This window comes from Bos indicus, chromosome 4 (assembly GCF_029378745.1).
Source record: "Bos indicus isolate NIAB-ARS_2022 breed Sahiwal x Tharparkar chromosome 4, NIAB-ARS_B.indTharparkar_mat_pri_1.0, whole genome shotgun sequence".
NCBI lineage: Eukaryota > Metazoa > Chordata > Mammalia > Artiodactyla > Bovidae > Bos > Bos indicus.
The window spans coordinates 105,658,859-105,678,297 of NC_091763.1; the positions used below are offsets into that span (position 1 = coordinate 105,658,859).

Consider the following 19,439-nt stretch of genomic DNA (forward strand, 5'->3'; position numbering starts at 1 on the left):
TAGATACCCATTATCCAACTAAGAAATTTACTTTTATTCTCAGTTTGCCAAGAATTTTATCTTGAATAGCTGATCAATTTAAAGGGTTGTATTGTGCACTTCCTTTAATAAGTTATGACAAATTATACAGTGGGTTTCCTACTGCTGCTGCTGCTGCTAAGTCGCTTCAGTCGTGTCCAACTCTGTGTGACCCCATAGACAGCAGCCCACCAGGCTCCGCCATCCCTGGGATTCTCCAGGCAAGAACCCTGGAGTGGGTTGCCATTTCCTTCTCCAGTGCATGAAAGTGAAAAGTGAAAGTGAAGTCATTCAGTCATGTCCGACTCTTCGTGACCCCATGGACGGCAGCCCACCAGGCTCCTCCGTCCATGGGATTTTCCAGGCAAGAGTACTGGAGTGGGGTGCCAGTGGGTTACCTAATATTAAACAATTCTTGTGTTTCTGGGAGAAACACCACCTGCTCTTTGTTTAATATGTGGCTGATTTATTTTGTTAAAGCTATGTGCTATTTTAGGTTTTTACATTCATGGATAAGACTAGATTCTAGGTTTCCTTTTTCTTTCAAGTTTGACTATGATGCTAAATACTTGCTTTTTTGTTTCTTTTTCTCTCTCTAAATGTTAAGAAGGATTGAAGGGTGGAGGAGAAAGGCTCAGGTGGAGCAGAGCTCAACAAACAGTGTCTTCAGCGTCTGGTTTCTCACCATCTCTGAGTTCAACCCAGTGTCTCCCTCTGTCTTAGTGTAGGAGCCTGTATGTATCTATTAAGCAAAAAGCAAAGTAGCTTTACTTTTTTGTCTACTTTATCTATCAATTACTGAGGGAGTTCTTTAAAACTAGTCCATGATATAATTAATATCTTTTTCGGGTTTACGTTTTGATTCTTTAAATTTTTTTTCCTGAGTCTTTATTATCAGGTGCATATCAGATTTGAGATGTCATATCTTCCTGGTGAGCTTTCATCTTCATATACTGACTCTGTGTCTCCCTAATAATGAATATTTACTTAAAGTCTACTTGTCAGCTATTACTATAGTTGTTCTAGTCTTTGGTTCAGAGAAGGCAACGGCACCCCACTCCAGTACTCTTGCCTGGAAAATCCCATGGATGGAGGACCCTGGTAGGCTGCCGTCCATGGGGTCTCGAAGAGTCAGACACAACTGAGCGACTTCACTTTCACTTTTCACTTTCACGCATTGGAGAAGGAAATGGCAACCCACTCCAGGGTTCTTGCCTGGAGAATCCCAGGGACGGGGGAGCCTGGTGGGCTGCTGTCTATGGGGTCACACAGAGTCGGACACGACTGAAGTGACTTAGCAGCAGTCTTTGGTTAGTATTCTTCTCACATAGCTGTTTCCCCCATTTTCTGTGCTTTTTTAAGCTTAAATTTTGGGTGTGCTGTCTATAAGCAACTTCAGCTGAATGTATTTCTGTAAATGTAATCAGATCATCTTTGTTTTCTAAATTAATTAAGCCATATAGTAATTGACCTGAAAAACTACAGTCTCATTTCGTGTTTTCCACTTGTTCTTTTTTTCATGTACTGCTCCCCACTCACCTTCACTCCTGTATACATGTTTTCTTTCCTTATTTTTTGCATTAAGAATTTTTCCCCTTAGCACTGTATTGAAAATGCTACACCCTATATTATTTTGGCAGCTTCTCTTAAATTTTAATCCTTAGGTTTGACTTCAAGGGGTGTTTTGTGTCTTGGGTTTAGGTGTGATTCTTTTTCTGTGCCTTTGATCCTGTTCATGTTGTGTTTTTCATAGCTTTTCTCTGCAACCCACTTCCGATATTTCGCATACTCTTTACTCTCTTGTCTGTGTCCCTGGGCTCTGCTTCTTCCCACACTGCTTCTCATCACTGCTTAGCTCAGCTGCAGGGCCTGGGGTTTCCAGGCAGCCAGCACTTCTCCTGCTGCCTGGGCCACTCTTTGATCTTTGCCCTTTCCAGTTCAATGAAGAGATTATTAAGCTCTGGGGAGCATCCTGAAACCATTCTACTTAACACTCTTTTCAACACCTTTCTCTTTTCCTGTTATACTGAAGTTTCATCTGAATGGGTTTTGAAAAGAAAAAACAAAACCTGCGGACTAGTTGAGTTCACAATGAAGCCTGATTCCATAGCAATAGAAGCCATAGAGGGACACCATTTTTTGATCTTTAATATCAGTTATTAATAAAAAAATTAGCATTTGATTAAATCTAATTATTTATATAGCTAAGCAGTTTTTATGTGTCTTACATTCATAAAGCATTCCCATATCCCCCTGAAAGTATGTTCAGCAGATTCTTAACCCAGACTACGGAAACAAAGAAACAGACAACAAGAGAACTAAATTTTGATCCTTGCCTTCTCAGTAGCTAACTTAGTGAGCTTTGGCAAATCACTTCACCCCTGTGAACTTTGAATTCTGTGGCCTAAGGTTCTTCATCTGTAAAATGTAGCAGGGTGTGCTCGTTATCTGTTGCTGTGGAAGAAATTATCTCCAAAATGATGGCTTGGCACAGCAAACATTATTTCCTCACAGTTTCTATGGTCAGAAATCTGGCCTCTGTGTATCTGGGTGCTCTTGGCCAACAGGCTTCTGACAGACTGTGGTCAAGGTGTCTGCTGGGATGGAGGGATGATCCTTTTCAAGGGAGAGTGTTGTGATTACTGTAATTATTAGCAGAATTCAGCCGCTCAAGGATGGTTTGGCTGAGGGCCTGAGTTCCTTGCTGGGTGTGGGCCACAGACCTCTCTCGGTTCCTCACCATGTGGGTCACTCTGCAGTCCAGCACCTCACTTCTCCCAGAGTGAGGGCTCCAACAGAACAAGGGAAAGACAGGGAGTAAGACAGGAGACATTCTGTAATCTGATCTTGGAAGCTACAACCTATTATTTTTGCTATAATATTTCAAGAGGAGCACTTTCTTTGCATTTTGTTGTATTTAATTTGACTGCTTCTTCCAGATTAGTTGATATGAGAAAGCAATTGTCTTCATTTTAGTTATCCATGTGCGTGCAGGCTGAGTCGCTTCAGTCATGTCCTATCTTTGTGACCCTATGGACTGTAGCCTGCCAGGCTCCTCTGCTCGTGGGATTTTCCAGGCAAGAATACTGGAGTGTGTTGCCATTTCCTTCTCCAGGGGATCTTCCCCACCCAGGGATCAAAGTCACATCTCTCATGTTTCTTCTGTTGGCAGGAGGGCTCTTTACCACTAGTGCCACCTGGGTAGCCTGTAGTATCCATGTGATTGAGTCTTAATTATAGTTAAAGGCATGCAACTTTTTAAAATAAGAATTAGAATCTATTTGGGTTTCATGGAACAGTTGCTTTCTGCCTTGGGATGAACTGAGAGACTATATAAAAATGTGTATATATATATTTATGAATATACATAATATATATGCATATATGTCACCTATACTAAATACACAGATATATAATATACACATTGAAAAGTCAAAGCAAATTTACTTTGATTTCAAAGCTTCTGAATAAAGTTAATTGCAAAGTCCTTTTTTAAAAAGCCAAAACCAAAATTAATGAAGCTGTTATTTGTTATTTGTTATTTTGGCTTCCTGGTGATATAACTATACTGTAGTTTAGAATCATTAAATAAATTTATCAGGTTTTTATTCTGATGAGAGGTATAGAATGCACTGCAATCATATAGTGTTACAGGATAACAATAACAAAGAAAGATGTTAGCCAGAAAAATGAGTTTTGAGGGCAAACACTGCTTTGACTGGGCTGTGGCACGATTCCTCTGACTATCAGGTTACTTATTTGTAAAACAAGGTTCATGAGACCACAAGCTCCAATCACATTTATCAATGAATGGAGTTACTCTGTCTGATCTCTTATTTCAGGCTACCTGTGACCAGCGTGGCTGTTGCTGGAGTCCTCAGGGAACCATAAGTATGCCCTGGTGCTACTATTCTAAAAGTCATGGCTATCAAGTAGGGGGCGACCTCGTGAACACAAATGCAGGTAAGCCGAACTGTGCCCTGAAGAAGGAACTACAGGTCCTCTGGAGGGTGGCTCTATACACTGCAGGAGAGAGCTGTAGCAGTAGGCAGGGTGTTGCTCTGTGCAGCCACAGGGCCTGTGATAGGATGGGCACTGCCCTTAAGCATGGACTGGAATCTATTTTGGCATCAAGGGAAAAGATCACTCTCTGTCTTAAGAGTTGGGAGACATGTCCTGTTCCTGTCTTTGTCCTTATGTGTGTGCGAGTGCACTCAGTTGGGTTCAACTCCTTGTGGCCCCTTGGATTGTAGCCCACCAGACTCCTCTGTCCATGGGATTTTTCAGGCAAGAATACTGGAGTGGGTTGCCATTTCCTTATGTAACCTTGTCCATCCCTTGTGATCTCTTTGTTCCCCAAGTTTCTAACTTTTAAAGAGAGAGTTTTGGACTCAGTCACCTCTGAGACTACCAACAGCTCTAATATAATGCAATTTTAGTGATATGGAAACAATTCCAATTTTATCAGCATTTTATTAAAGTTAGCTAGTTAGTGTCACTGTTCATGGACTAAACATCCCCCCTTCTTTTCTCCCATCATAAAATACAGGCATAATAATGAAGATTCTGGGGGTAACAGAAGTTGACCACTTGGGGGAGGCTCTTAGCATAAAGGGAGAGGCATGCTCTTCCTCCAGGGCCTCTTGGCCCGATGGACTTTTCTAAGAAGGTCTGGACTCTCATCTGGTGTGTCACCTAACTAAGGAGATGGCATTAGTGCCTACGATCACCTGTGATGTAACATGAAGACAACAGAGAGGGAATAATGGATATGAACGCATTGAGGACTGAGAGTGTAAAGGGTATAGGAGTGACTGGTGGGCTGATGGAAGGAGAAGGATGTTTCTGTTCAGATTTTGGAGAAGAGAGGCATAGCTTTTGAATAAGGTAATAGCAATACCTAGCTTCAGAATCTGGTCCAATGTGGTATGTGTGTATGATGAGGTCCACATCTGTGTCTCCTCTTCTGATTGGAAGTAAAGGCTTTTCGCCAGCCTCTTTGACACAAAGCTTACTTGTATGTGGCTGTTGTTTGTGAATTTACACAGCTGGCTCTGAAAACTCTCTTCCTTTTCATGTTAGGATTCACAGCCCAGCTGAAAAGGTTGTCTTCACCTCTGTTTGGAAATGATGTCAACAATGTCCTTCTCACAGCAGAATACCAGACATCTAACCGTTTCCATTTTAAGGTTGTAGTTTATTTATATTTTTCATATTATTTTCTATTACAGTTTATTACAAGATATTGAATATAGTTTCCTGTGCTTTACAGTAGGACCTTGTTCTTAAATATTTATGCTATATATTATAGTTTTGTTATGTATCATATATATGTTAATATATGTTATGTATTATAGATTTCATTTGTTAATCCCCAATTCCTAGTTTATCCCTCCTCAACCCCCTTTCCCATTTGGTAACCATAAGTTTGTTTTCTATGTCTTTGTGTCTTTTTCTTTTGTAAATACATTCATTTGTGTCATATTTTAGGTTCCACATATAAGTGGTATCACATGATACCTGCTTATTTAGAAAAAATTTTGAGAGGTTCTTGTTCCCTTCCTGAGGACTGCAGTTACTACAAAAGAGAAAAATTTGCTAGTAGAGTATTTTTCTCTACTGTCATTTTCTTACGTAGCACCTGTATGTTGAAGGTACCTATTGCCTTCCTTCAGTGTGATAAGTTCCCAGATATGTATTATAGGGTTCACTGGTGAGTTTTGGCTTTCATGAATTTTCCCTCGATACCCCATGTGAAATGTGGTAGGGAGGGGAAGAAAAGAATGATCACAGCTTTGAAAATTCTAGAGATAAGTCATGTCTGCAGACTTACAGTCTATGTTTCTACCTAAAAACTAACTTACGTCCAAGGGTTAAACATCTGAAATGGGTGATATAATTTCAGATTAGAATGTCATCTGCTGCCCAGATTCCAGTGCCAGGAGCATAGGTGTTGGGAAGCATGGTGTTGGTAGGCATGCTTCTGTTTTAGAGAAAGTAGAGATGTTTTCATTTTGACTTTTTTTTGCTAACCTCTCTGGACAGTTAACTGACCAAAACCAGAACAGATACGAAGTGCCCCATGAACATGTGCAACCCTTCACAGGAAATGCTGCCTCTTCCTTGACGTATAAAGTTGAGGTCTCCAAACAGCCATTTGGCATCAAAGTGATCAGAACGAGCAACAATCGTGTTCTGTAAGTTTTGGAAACTTACCTAGAGAGCTGAGTCTGAAGGTTATGGAGGAGGGAGGTTTGTAAACATGAAAAAGAATGCCTTTCTATAATATTCTAGAAGGCTGTAAGCTCATTGATGGTGAATAGACTCTCCACCTTCAAATGCATATTTTTCACTGCCTTTCTGCCTCTTTCTTTCTTCCTACTCCACTATTTCTCTTTCTCCCCCTCCCTTCTCCTCTTCCTCCTCTGTTATTACTAAGCATTTATTAAAGGCCAGGCACTGGGCTGTGTCCTTTTTCTTTTTCTTCCTTCCATTAGGTCATTTTTCCTCTTTATTGTCCTTTTTTTCCTTCCATCTTTCTAACACCTATGCACCAGTAGCTGTCTGTGGAGCATCTACTATAATGTAAGAGTAATCTGATCACATAATAGAGTATTAGGGGGACAAATCTAAGAAATGTGCCAAATGATACCTAATCTCTTTCTTGTTATCCATTGGAAAATATCACAGGAGGGCAAATGGAGCCAATTAAACAGGGAGCATTGAGTCTTTGAAGGCTTCCCAGGTGGCATTAGTGGTAAATAATCCAATGCAGGAGATCCAATCCAGTCTCCAATGCAGGAGATCCCTGGGTCCCATCCCTGGGTTGGGAAGATCTCCTAGGGAAGGAAATGGCACCCCACTCCAGTATTCTTGCTTGGACAATCCCATGGGCAGAGGAGCCTGGTGGATTACAGTCCATGGCATCACAAAGAGGTGGATGCAGCAGAGTGACTGAGCACAGCCCAGCACAGCACACTGAGTCTTTGAGCCATAAGAACAATTTTCTAAGCAGCTGCATTCTCTCCACACTACTTGCCCACCTGTCCCATGTTTTCTACCTTTGTCCAGGTTTGACTCCAGCATCGGGCCCCTGCTGTTTGCTCACCAGTTCCTGCAGCTCTCCATCCGACTGCCTAGTGCCAACGTGTATGGGCTGGGAGAACACGTGCACCAGCAGTACCGGCATGACATGAACTGGAAGACCTGGCCCATATTTGCCAGGGACACAACCCCCAATGGGGTAAGCTTTCAGATGGGTCCCCCTTCACTAAATATCATAGCCTCTTCATGAAGGTCACTCCTAGCAGTACAGTTTGGTTCAGTCGCTCAGTTGTGTCTGTCTCTTTGCAACTCCATAGACTGCATCACACCAGGCTTCCCTGTCCATCACCAACTCCCGGAGCTTGCGCAAACTCATTTCCATTGAGTCAGTGATGCCATCCAACCATCTCATCCTGTGTCGTCCCCTTCTCTTCCTGCCTTCAATCTTTTCCAGCACCAGGGTCTTTTCAAATGAGTCAGTTTTTCACTTCAGGTTCAGCATTAGTCCTTCCAATGAATATTCAGGTTTGATTTCCTTTAGGATGGACAGGTTGGATCTCCTTGCAGTCCAAGGGACTCTTGAGAGTCTTCTCCAACACTACAGTTCAAAAACATCAATTCTTTGGTGCTCAGCTTTCTTTATAGTCCAACTCTCACATCCATACATGACTATTGGAAAAACCATAGCTTTGATTAGATGGACCTTTGTCAGCAAAATAATGTCTCTGCTTTTTAACATGCTGTCTAGTTTGGTCTTAGCTTTTCTTCCAAGAAGCAAGCGTCTTTTAATTTCATGGTTGCAGTCACCATCTGCAGTGATTTTGGAGCCCCCCAAAATAAAATCTGTCACTGTTTCCATTGTTTCCCCATCTATTAGTCATGAAGAGATGTACATGCAGTACACTATAATGGTTAGGAACAAGCTGCTAGGGTGAGGCTACTGGGTCTGAATTCTGGCACTGCTACTCACCAGTAGCAGAAGAGGGCAACAGAGGATGAGATGGCTGGATGGCATAACCGACTCAATGGACATGAACTTGGGCAAACTCCAGGAGATGGTGAGGGACAGGAGGCCTGATGTGCTGCAGTCCATGGGGTCACAAAGAGTTAGACGTGATTTGGTGGCTGAACAATAACAACAGCACTCACCAGTTACATGGTTCTGGGCAGGTTTCTCCTCTGTATCTTTAGTTCCCCATTCATAAAATGGGGGTAGTATACTTACTTTATAGGGTTGTGATGGTGATTAGATGAACAGATACATATAGAGTCTCTATAATAGTGTCTGCCACATAGTGCTCAATAAATACCAACTACTTTTATTTTATTTTCTTTTTGAACTAACTAGTTGTGGGAAAAACCAATATTGATTCTGCACAATATGTTGATTCTGATCACCACATTTTAGGTTGACCTTTACAAATCACCAACTTACCAGATTTGTCAGCAAAATAGGATAAAATATCAACTAAAATTCTGTATTAATCATTCATTCCTTGAAGAATGTTTGGGGGCAGTGAGAGAATAGAATGAATAAAGTTTCACTGTTGTTATTATTTTATTTTTTTTCTGTTTTGTTTTTACTGCTAAAATTCAAACTAGAGCTATTTTCTAGACTCAGCAATACTACATTCAGGTTTTGTTCAGCAACTTTCCTGATTAAGCAGAACTAGTGACTGGATGGAAGGAAATTAGAGGAATAATTTATTAAATGACTTTTAAAAATACATTATCTCTATTTACCAAAAGAACTCCAAAAAATAATTTAATTACTCCATCTAACAGATAAAGAAACTGAGGTTTAGAGAAGCCAGATAAATAGCACAATGTTAAAAAAATAAATAAATAAAACCAAAAACCCAAACAAGAGCTTGCCTAGTAGCTCAGTGGTAAAGAATCTGCCTGCCAATGCAGGAGATGTGGATTGGATCCCTGAATCAGGAAGATCCCCTGGAGAAGGAAATGACTACCCACTCCAGTATTCTTGCCTGGGAAATCCCATGGACAGAGGAACCCGGCGGGCTACAGTCCATGGGGTCGCAAAAGAATCAGACACGACTGAGCGACTAAACAACAAACACAACAACAAAAAATAGTTGTAAGGAACAGAGATAAGATCTAACCCCTGGCCCATGCTCCTTACCATACCACATCCTATCAGAAAAACAGGACAGGTGTTGATTCAGAGCAGGTCATCTGGGATATGGCTGCTGATGCTTGTTTAATAAGGAGCCTAGGATCCTTGCTGCTTCAAGTATGCAGCACAGGAAACACCACATGAGAAATTTGGGCTCTCAGCTCTCTCTTGTAACTACTAAATTAGAACCCACACTTAAATTAAGTCCCTTTGGAATTTTTATGCACACCAAATTTTGAGACATACTGGCTCAGAGCAGTGATTCTCAAACATGATTATACTTTGGAAACACCCTGGGAAATTCAACAAATATAGCTGCCAGCTTCTGTCTCCAGAGGCTCTGTTTCAATTGAGGTGGAATGTGGCCCAGGTTGAGAACTACTGTTCCCAAGTCTAGAAGCCCAGCTCAAGTTCTAATGTTTACTCTTGTAAAGACTAAAAGACCAGATATCTTAAATAGATCTCCATCTAGTTGCAAATGAAATGGTGCCTGATTTGTATACGACAGAGGATGAGATGGTTGGATGGCATCACCGACTCAATGGACATGAGTTTGGGTAAACTCCAGGAGTTGATGATGGATAGGAAGGCCTGGCATGCTGCAGTACATGGGGTCACAAAGAGTTGGACACGACTGAGCAACTGAACTGGACTGAACTGATTTATATTAGGACTTGATAGAGTTTTTGCAGGTGGGGTTAGGTCAAACCTCTTTGAGTCAAGGTCAAGCCTGTTTGAGGGGAGAGCTGCTTTTTTAAAAAAAATTATTGGAGTATAGTTGATTTACAATGTTGTGTTAGTTTCTGGTGTACAGAAAAGTGATTCAATTATGCATATACATATATTCATTCTTTTTCATATAGATTATCATAAAATATTGAGTAGATTCCCTGTAGATCCTTTTTGGTCATCTATATTATAGATAGTAATGTGTGTATGTTTATCTCAAGCTTCTGATTTATCCCTCTCCACCCCGACAAGTTTCCCCTTCATGGCACCTCACTCCAGTACTCTTGCCTAGAAAATCCCATGGATGGAGGAGCCTGGTGGGCTGCAGTCCATGGGGTCGCTAAGAGTTGGGCAGGACTCAGCGACTTCACTTTCACTTTTCACTTTCCTGCATTGGAGAAGGCAATGGCAACCCACTCCAGTGTTCTTGCCTGGAGAATCCCAGGGATGGGGGAGCCTCGTGGGCTGCCATCTATGGGGTCGCACAAAGTCGGACATGACTGAATTGACTTAGCAGCAGCAGCAGCAGCAGCAACCATAAGTTTGTTTTTGATACCTATAAAGAACAGCTGTTATGAACTACAGTTTCAAAACTTCTGTTCTCCTACATCTTAACACATCATAAGCTCTCACAGCCAACTCATTGTATAAGAAAATACTAATTCATTTGATTAACATCAACCAAATATAGACCTTTTATTAGAAATCTGTGTCTTCTTTGACCACAAGTTCTTTTGTCCATTTCTTGCATGATTAATACTGATTTCCTAAGCTATTTCTGGCCACGGGGGGCTTATTTGTAAAGTTTTTTATTTTAAATTGTCTTTCTGCAGGATGGAACTAACTTGTATGGTGCACAGACGTTCTTCCTATGCCTTGAAGATGCTAGTGGATTGTCCTTTGGAGTGTTTCTGCTGAACAGCAATGCCATGGGTAAAAGACTAAAGGAATATTCATGAAAAGACTACTCAAGAATGACTTTCAGTCCCTTTCTGACAGCATCATGATAAAGGAATGGTGTCCTTTAGGGTTTCATATGTTCTCTGATTGTATCATCCCTATTTCATTACTTGTTGACCCAAGGTGGCCATGAGTTGAGTGTCCTCTCCTAGCTTATGGTTTTCTTCAGTCTGTTTGTTCTGTTGGAAAATTTTCTATTTTTGAGTTAAAACAGCTAACCTTCCCTATAATCTATTCTGAGGCAGTTTCTACCAATTTATTTTTCTCCTTCCTCAGACATCCATCCAGTACAGGGGGTAATATCAGCTTTGGTAAAAAAACAGGTAATTCTTCTATCGTGTGCATGCTCTGTGTCTGACTGTGACCCCATAACTGTAGCCCGCCAGGCTTATTCATCCATGGGATTTTCCAGGCAAGAATATTGGAGTGGGTTGCCATTACCTATTCCAGGGTATCTTCCCACCTCGTGGATCAAACCTGCATGTCTTGCATGTCCTGCATTGGCAGCTGAATTCTTTAACGTTGAACCACCTGGGAAGTCCAATTGGTATAATAGCTGAGCCTAACCAAGGAGATACAACTGAGCAGTGAATATTGCATTGAGACACCAAGGGTAGCAAGGTAAAGTGGGGTGAGTATTGAAGGCTGAATATTTTCAGACTGTTTAAGATCTCATGGTAATAGCATAGGATTCCAGAAAGTAGCTCACTCCCTTATCTCTGAAGGTTTTAGACCAGATCAATGATTCTTAACTATTTTTCTACTTGCACCATCACATACAATCCCAGGGAAATGATTCAGTCACTGTAGTGGAAGATCAGTTGTGTCAGAATCCCAGAGTTGATGATCAGCATAGGATACTGATCCCCACCGTCTTCTCGACTGAGACTCAGTGGACTAGATCAGGGCCACTCAAAGTGTGGTTCGTGGAAGGTTCACAGAGTGTTTCAGGTCTACAGTAACATAAATATAGAAACTGAAAGTAAACATTGCTATAGCATCCAAGTGCATGCACGAACCTTTTTTCTAGTGTTTCATTTTTGTGTTATTTTACAAAAGCATCAGTTTGCAAAGAATCAGAAATTTGAAAAATTAGGCTCTGATTTTTGTTTTTTACCAGACTGAGAATAACTAGAGTGATACAAGATGATTCTAAGATACTTAATTGAATCTTAGATGATTCTAAGCTACCTGATAGTCAAAGAATAGACTGAGGTATTGCAAATGCAGTTTCCGGTGGCTGAAAGGAACCAGAAAACAAGTTGAGTAGACTTAGAGTATCTAGGATCCTGTGACCTTTCCCTCTAAGCCTGATCAGACCGATTTTTAAGAATTTATTCCTTTTTAATTGGAGGATAATTGCTTTACAATGTTGTGTTAGTTTCTGCCATACATCAACATGAATCAGCCATAGGTGTACATATGTCCCAACCCCCTTGAACCACTCTCCCACCGCCCACTCCATCCCTCCCCTCTAAGTAGCCACAGAGCACCAGGTTGAGCTCCCTGCATCGTACAGCAAATTCCCACTAGCTATCTATTTCACCTGTGGTAATGTATATAATTCAGTGCTACTCTATTCATCCACCCTGTCCTCCCACTGTGTCTGTGAGTCTGTTCTGTCTGTCTGCATCTCCATTGCTCCATTGCACACAGGTTCATCGGTACCATCTTTCTAGATTCCACATGTATGTGTTAATATATGATATTTGCTTTTCCTCTTTCTGACTTACTTCATTCTGTACAATAGGCTCTAGGTTCACCCACCTCATTAGAACTGACTCAAATACATTCCTTTTTATGGCTGGTAATATTCCAATGGAATATTACTGAGATGGTTGGATGGAATCACCGATTCAATGGACATGAACTTGGGAAAACTCCAGGACATGGTGAGAGAGAGGGAAGCCTGGTGTGCTATCATCCATGGGGTCATGAAGAGTCGGACATGACTTGGTGACTGAACAACAACAGCAGCAGCAACAATATGTACCACAACTTCTTTATCCATTCATCTGTCAGTCGACATCCAGGTTGTGTCCATGTACTACCGCACAATTGCACTCATCTCACATGCTAGTAAAGTAATGCTCAAAATTCTCCAAGCCAGGCTTCAGCAATACATGAACCGTGAACTTCCAGATGTTCAAGCTGGTTTTAGAAAATGCAGAGGAACCAGAGATCAAATTGCCAACATCCGCTGGATCATCAAAAAAGAAAGAGAGTTCCAGAAAAACATGTATTTCTGCTTTATTGACTATGCCAAAGCCTTTGACTGTGTGGATCACAATAAACTGTGGAAAATTCTGAAAGAGATGGGAATACCAGACCACCTGACCTTCCTCTTGAGAAATCTGTATGAAGGTCAAGAAGCAACAGTTAGAACTGGACATGGAACAACAGACTGGTTCCAAATAGGAAAAGGAGTACGTCAAGGCTGTATACTGTCACCCTGCTTATTTAACTTCTATGCAGAGTACATCATGAGAAACACTGGGCTGGAAGAAACACAGGCTGGAATTAAGATTGCCAGGAGAAATATCAATAACCTCAGATATGCAGATGACACCACTCTTATGGCAGAAAGTGAAGAGGAACTCAAAAGCCTCTTGATGAAAGTGAAAGAGGAGAGTGAAAAAGTTGGCTTAAAGCTCAACATTCAGAAAACAAAGATCATGGCATCCAGTCCCACCACTTCATGGGAAATAGATGGGGAAACAGTGGAAACAGTGTCAGACTTTATTTTGGGGGGCTCCAAAATCACTGCAGATGGTGACTGCAGCCATGAAATTAAAAGACGCTTACTCCTTGGAAGGAAAGTGATGACCAACCTAGATAGCATATTAAAAAGCAGAGACATTACTTTGCCAACAAAGGTCCGTCTAGTCAAGGCTATGGTTTTTCCTGTGGTCATGTATGGATGTGAGAGTGGGACTGTGAAGAAGGCTGAGCGCCAAAGAATTGATGCTTTTGAACTGTGGTATTGGAGAAGACTCTTGAGAGTCCCTTGGACTGCAAGGAGATCCAACCAGTCCATTCTGAAGGAGATCAGTCCTGGGTGTTCTTTGGAAAGAATGATGCTAAAGCTGAAACTCCAGTACTTGGGCTACTTCATGAGAAGAGTTGACTCATTGGAAAAGACTCTGATGCTGGGAGGGATTGGGGGCAGGAGGAAAAGGGGATGACAGAGGATGAGATGGCTGGATGGTATCACCAACTCGATGGGCATGAATCTGAGTGAACTCTGGGAGTTGGTGATGGACAGGGAGGCCTAGCATGCTGCAATTCATGGGGTCACAAAGAGTCGGACACGACTGAGTGACTGAACTGAACTGAGCATTGGGGTACACATGTCTTTTTCAGTTATGATTTCCTCAGGGCATATGCTCAGTAGTGGGATTGTTGGCTCATATGGTAGTTTTATTCCTAGATTTTTAAGGAATCTCCATACTATTCTCCATAGTGGCTGATCAATTTACATTCCCACCAACAGTGTAGGAGGGTTTCCTTTTCTCTACATCCTCTCCAGCATTTATTGTTTGTAGATTGATGGCCATTCCGACCAATGTGAGGTGATTGCTCATTGTAGTTTTGGTCTGCATCTCTCTGAAAATGAGTGACATTGAACATCTTTTCTTGTGTTTACTAGCCATCTGTATGTCTTCTTTGTAGGAATATCTTTTTAGGTCTTCTGCCCACTTTTTGACTGGGATTTTTGTTTTCCTGGTATTGAGCTGCATGAGCTGCTTGTGTATTTTGGAAATTAACCTTTTGTTGGTTGTTTCATTTGCTATTATTTCTCCCATTCTGAGGGTTGTCTTTTCACCTTGTTTATAGTTTCCTTTGCTGTGCAAAAGCTTTTAAGTTTAATTAGCTCTCATTTGTTTATTTTTGTCTTTATTTCCATTACCCTAGGACATGGGTCATAGAGGATCTTGCTGTGATTTATGTCAAGGAGTCTACTGCCTATATTTTTTTCTAAGAGCTTTATAGTTTCTGGCCTTACATTTAAGTCTTTAATCCATTTTGAATTTATTTTTGTGTATCGTGTTACGAGGTATTCTAGTTTCATTATCCCTAATGCAAATCAAGGTGATGGGGAGACTTCATCTTTGAGAATTGCAATGGGGGCTTAGAGAGATTTTGAATTTATAATATCATCTCTGACATTGTTTTAGTTTGGCTCTTGCTCGATATGAGATCCGCGGAGGCTATGACCTCTGTGAGTGTAGCTGGGTTATATTTCTGTAGTTATGATGGGTAATGGGATTGGAAGAGCATGTTCTGTAGTTGTGAATGCCTGAGGAGAAAATTTTTTTCTCTGTCCTCTTAAGTTAGGTATTTGGGGGCCTGTGAATCAATCTGACAAAAGACAGGTTAGTAAGAGAAAGACGGAGTTTATTTACATGTGTGACATACATATGCACAAGAGTGCTCAATAAGTAGCTCAAAGGGGTGGTTAGAATTTGGGTTAGAATTTACATACCATCCTATGGGTTTCCCTGTTGGCTCAGATGGTAAAGCATCTGCCTGCAATGCAGGAGACCTGGGTTCGGTACTTGGGTTGGGAAGATCCCCTGGAAAAGGGAATGGTTACCCACTCTAGCATTCTTGCCTGAAGAATTCCATGGACACAGGAGCCTAGCAGCCTACAGTCCATGGAGTCGCAATGAGTCAGACATGACTGAGCAACTAACATTACCATCCTAATAAGGTAGAGGAAGAAAGTTACTTAGGATGAAACAAATAACTCCCTGAAGGGGTGAGAAGGCGTTTAATGGGACAACAAATGACTTTTTGGAAAGATTAGAGAGTCCTTAGGAGAATAGTGCAGAGAAGGCAATGGCACCCCACTCCAGTACTCTTTGCCTGGAAAATCCCATGGATGGGGGAGCCTGGTGGGCTGCAGTCCATGGGGTCGCTAATAGTCAGAAACAACTGAGTGACTTCACTTTCACTTTTCACTTTCATGTACTGGAGAAGGAAATGGCAACCCACTGCAGTGTTCTTGCCTGGAGAATCCCAGGGACGGGGGAGCCTTGTGGGCTGCCGTCTATGGGGTTGCACAGAGTTGGACATGACTGAAGCAACTTAGCAACAGCAGCAGCAGGAGAATAGTGAGAGTTGGATATTCTTGTGGCCGTGTCTGTTTGGGTGTGCTGCCAATTTATTGGCTCAGAGAATATTAGTTTTGCTCTAGGGTAGGGGGTTTATGACAAGTAAGTTCTTTTCTTAGAAGTTTTTAATTTTAAAGATTTTGTTGATGTGGACACTTTTTAAAGTCTTTATTGGATTTGTTACAAACTATTTCTGTTTTATGTTTTGGTATTTTGGCTGTAAGGCACATGGTATCTTAGCTCCCTGATCAGGGGTCAAACTTACACACCATGCATTGGAAGCCAAAGTCTTAACTTCTGGACCACCAGGGAAGTCTGACAGCAGAGTGCTTATGAGAGGCTCTGTGTTTAGGTTGACAAGGGATTTCAGAAACTCAAACATCTTCAACTTATAATCATTCTTATGCCACGGTGACTTATTCTGAACCCCTTCACAAAACTGGTTTCTTTTTCATGAAATCCTGATACAACACTGAAAATACTCCAGTCACCAGTATGAAAATCTGCTAAAGAACAAATGCATTGACAGCTCTCATGCTGTGAGGGTGGACTTTGACCATCAGAGTTTGTACCTTTTTATACAAAAATGAGGTATTAGAATCACTTCGTTAGTGTTCAGATGATTGGGGATCTTCTGGTCTACAAATTAAAACTTTGTGATTATTACTCTAGAACAAATTCTAATGTTTATTTGCTTCATTTTTAATCTTCAAGAGGTTTTCCTCCAGCCCACCCCAGCTGTCACTTACCGCACCATTGGGGGCATTCTTGACTTCTACGTGTTCTTGGGGAATACTCCAGAGCAAGTTGTTCAAGAATATCTAGAGGTAAACTTATGATATCATCATTATGATTAAGGAAATCCTAAATAGCACAATGAAAATGAAATTTAATATAAGTGTGACTTATAAACATATGCTGTCAATATTATAAGTAGCTGCTACAAATGTGCTACTACAATTTGACCCTGCTGCTAAGTTGCTGCTAAGTCGCTTCAGTCATGTCCAACTCTGTGCGACCCCATAGACAGCAGCCCATCAGGCTCTGCCATCCCTGGGATTCTCCAGGCAAGAACACTAGAGGGTTGCCATTTCCTTCTCCATTGCATGAAAGTGAAAAGTGAAAGTGAAGTCACTCAGTTGCGTCTGACTGGTAGCGACCCCATGGACTGAAGCCTACCAGGCTCCTCCATCCATGGGATTTTCTAGGCAAGAGTACTGGAATGGCTTGCCATTGCCTTCTCCAAAAATTTGACCCTACCCTCCATGATTTATAAAGGGACTGGAAAAATAGACTAGCATCTAACATTAAGGAAATAGTGTGTTGGGAAGTGGGTACATTTTGTGCCCCCAAACTAATGCTCAGAATAAAATTTTTTAAAAGCAGAGTATTTCCTAACTTTCATTTTACACCATTCTTTCAGCTCATTGGACGGCCAGCCCTACCCTCGTACTGGGCGCTTGGGTTTCATCTCAGTCGTTATGACTATGGAACCCTAGACAATATGAAAGAAGTCGTGGAGAGAAACCGCAATGTGCAGCTGCCTTATGTAAGTAAGATTTCAAAAAATGCTCCAAAAATAAAAGAACTGGGGAATAAGAACATCTGTTTATACTTTCTCCTCCTGAGTTTTTTTTTTAATATATAACAAAAATATTTTTACATATTCAGAATGCCAGACTCTTGTCGGGCCAACCATTCCTTTAAAGCAACTGGCTCAGGAAATAGTACATAGAGACCATAATTATGGGGTTGGGAGACAATCTGTTTCTTTCTCTATTTTTCTTACCACATGTTTTAATAGTAAAACATGCTTACTGTATTGATTACATTTCACATAATGAATTTTTTATTTGACTTCTCAAGACATTTATTTTCCTAGTTTAAGTTAGCGAAAGGATATAGTACATGCATGTAATAACATATTTTTATGTTTTAAATGACTGCACTTGAATGGGTCTACTATATAATGAGTAGTGAGGTTTTGCAAGAGATGCCAAGGGAAAAGCCCAAAGTTCTCTGGAATAATCCTCTTCTCTCCTCTACCCCATGCCCTTGGAGGCAGACATTTAGGTCCTAGAGCAGGAGTCAATTTATTTCTGGGCTCCACTGTTTTTGTAAGAGTAAGGTTAGGAAAGAATAAATGTCAAAGAAGGCTCAAAGTAGAAGAGAAGCAACAAAACAGAATGTGGGGCAGTCAAATGAGGGAGAGGAGGTGGGAGACACAGCCCCTTCCCTTCTTTATTGTGGATGACATAGCATTTAGGTAATGGATGTGTTTTGACAGCCTTAGTGATTTTTTTTTGTGATTGTCGTGGTTTGTCTGTTAGATTGGACTTTAATGATAGAGGGCCAGACAACAAGGTAGAGTGATGCAGCTAATCTGATTCCAGGGATGGACCCATAAATTGTGGACCTTGTGTATCCTTTCAGGATGTTCAGCATGCTGATATTGATTACATGGACGCAAGAAAGGACTTCACTTATGATCCAGTAGCTTTCAAGGGCTTCCCTGAGTTTGTTAAAGAATTACACAATAACGGACAGAAACTGGTCATCATTGTGGTATGGGCAGTACTCTTATACCCCCACATCAGGTCCTTGCTCTTCTTTGTCACTGAAGCCCCCTCTCCCCACCTCATCCCCAATTTCCAATCTCCTTTCAGTGCCTCTGGCTTAAAGCTAGGTTCCTCACTGTATTTTTCTCCTTCTTAGGATCCTGCCATCTCCAACAACTCTTCCCTAAGTAATCCCTATGGCCCATATGACCGGGGTTCAGATATGAAGATATGGGTGAATACTTCAGATGGGGTGACTCCACTCATTGGGGAGGTAACTTAATGGGGAAGCTAGGAGCTGGTAGGGGGGGCTGTGGCTGTGTTATATGTGTGTGAGTGTGTGTATGTATAATTGTTTTGTTTTACATTTTCAGTTGTCATATTTGCTGGGGATCGACTTGCCCTTGTGGTTTTATCTCCAAATACCTACCAGCCATCTGAGCTCTTACATTCCCTTCATAGCAAAGTCCCTTTGAACAATAGACGTAGATACTGAATATTTCCTTCTTCACTCCCCATTTGCTCTTTAGCTGACCTCAGTCTGCTTTTTCCCCCCATCCCTCCTCTGACAAATGGAACCAGTTATTTTCAAATTGGGAAATCCAGTGGAACTTTTTAATTCCTTTTTTTACTCAATTTTTCTGTTATCTGACAAGTTTGACGTTCATTCTCAAATTTCTATTTGTCCTTGTCTTCCATCAAAGTGTTATCTGCTGCTTCACTTCTAATATCTCTGCTGACCTGAGTGCATAGTGTCTGACAGGAAGTGGATAGGAAGACAATAGAGAAGAGTGATTGATGGTTGGAACATACAACTTGTGATGCATCAGTTGAAATTACACAGTACTCTTCCTCATTTGCTTCCCCTGTGCTCAG

General features: G+C 41.2%; 1 protein-coding gene across 8 annotated transcripts in view; it reads left to right on the forward strand.

Annotated features, from left to right (window-relative positions):
* The window catches only part of MGAM (maltase-glucoamylase), a 96,870-nt gene that overhangs the window by 22,640 nt on the left and 54,791 nt on the right, over positions 1–19,439 (forward strand). For all 8 annotated transcript variants that reach the window (XM_070788281.1, XM_070788279.1, XM_070788285.1 and 5 more), the window contains 9 exons: positions 3,861–3,981; positions 5,101–5,207; positions 6,064–6,215; positions 7,090–7,261; positions 10,762–10,861; positions 16,720–16,832; positions 17,429–17,554; positions 18,439–18,570; positions 18,721–18,837. In XM_070788281.1, coding sequence (XP_070644382.1) covers positions 3,861–3,981; positions 5,101–5,207; positions 6,064–6,215; positions 7,090–7,261; positions 10,762–10,861; positions 16,720–16,832; positions 17,429–17,554; positions 18,439–18,570; positions 18,721–18,837 — 1,140 coding nt within the window. The remainder of the gene's footprint in view (positions 1–3,860; positions 3,982–5,100; positions 5,208–6,063; positions 6,216–7,089; positions 7,262–10,761; positions 10,862–16,719; positions 16,833–17,428; positions 17,555–18,438; positions 18,571–18,720; positions 18,838–19,439) is intronic.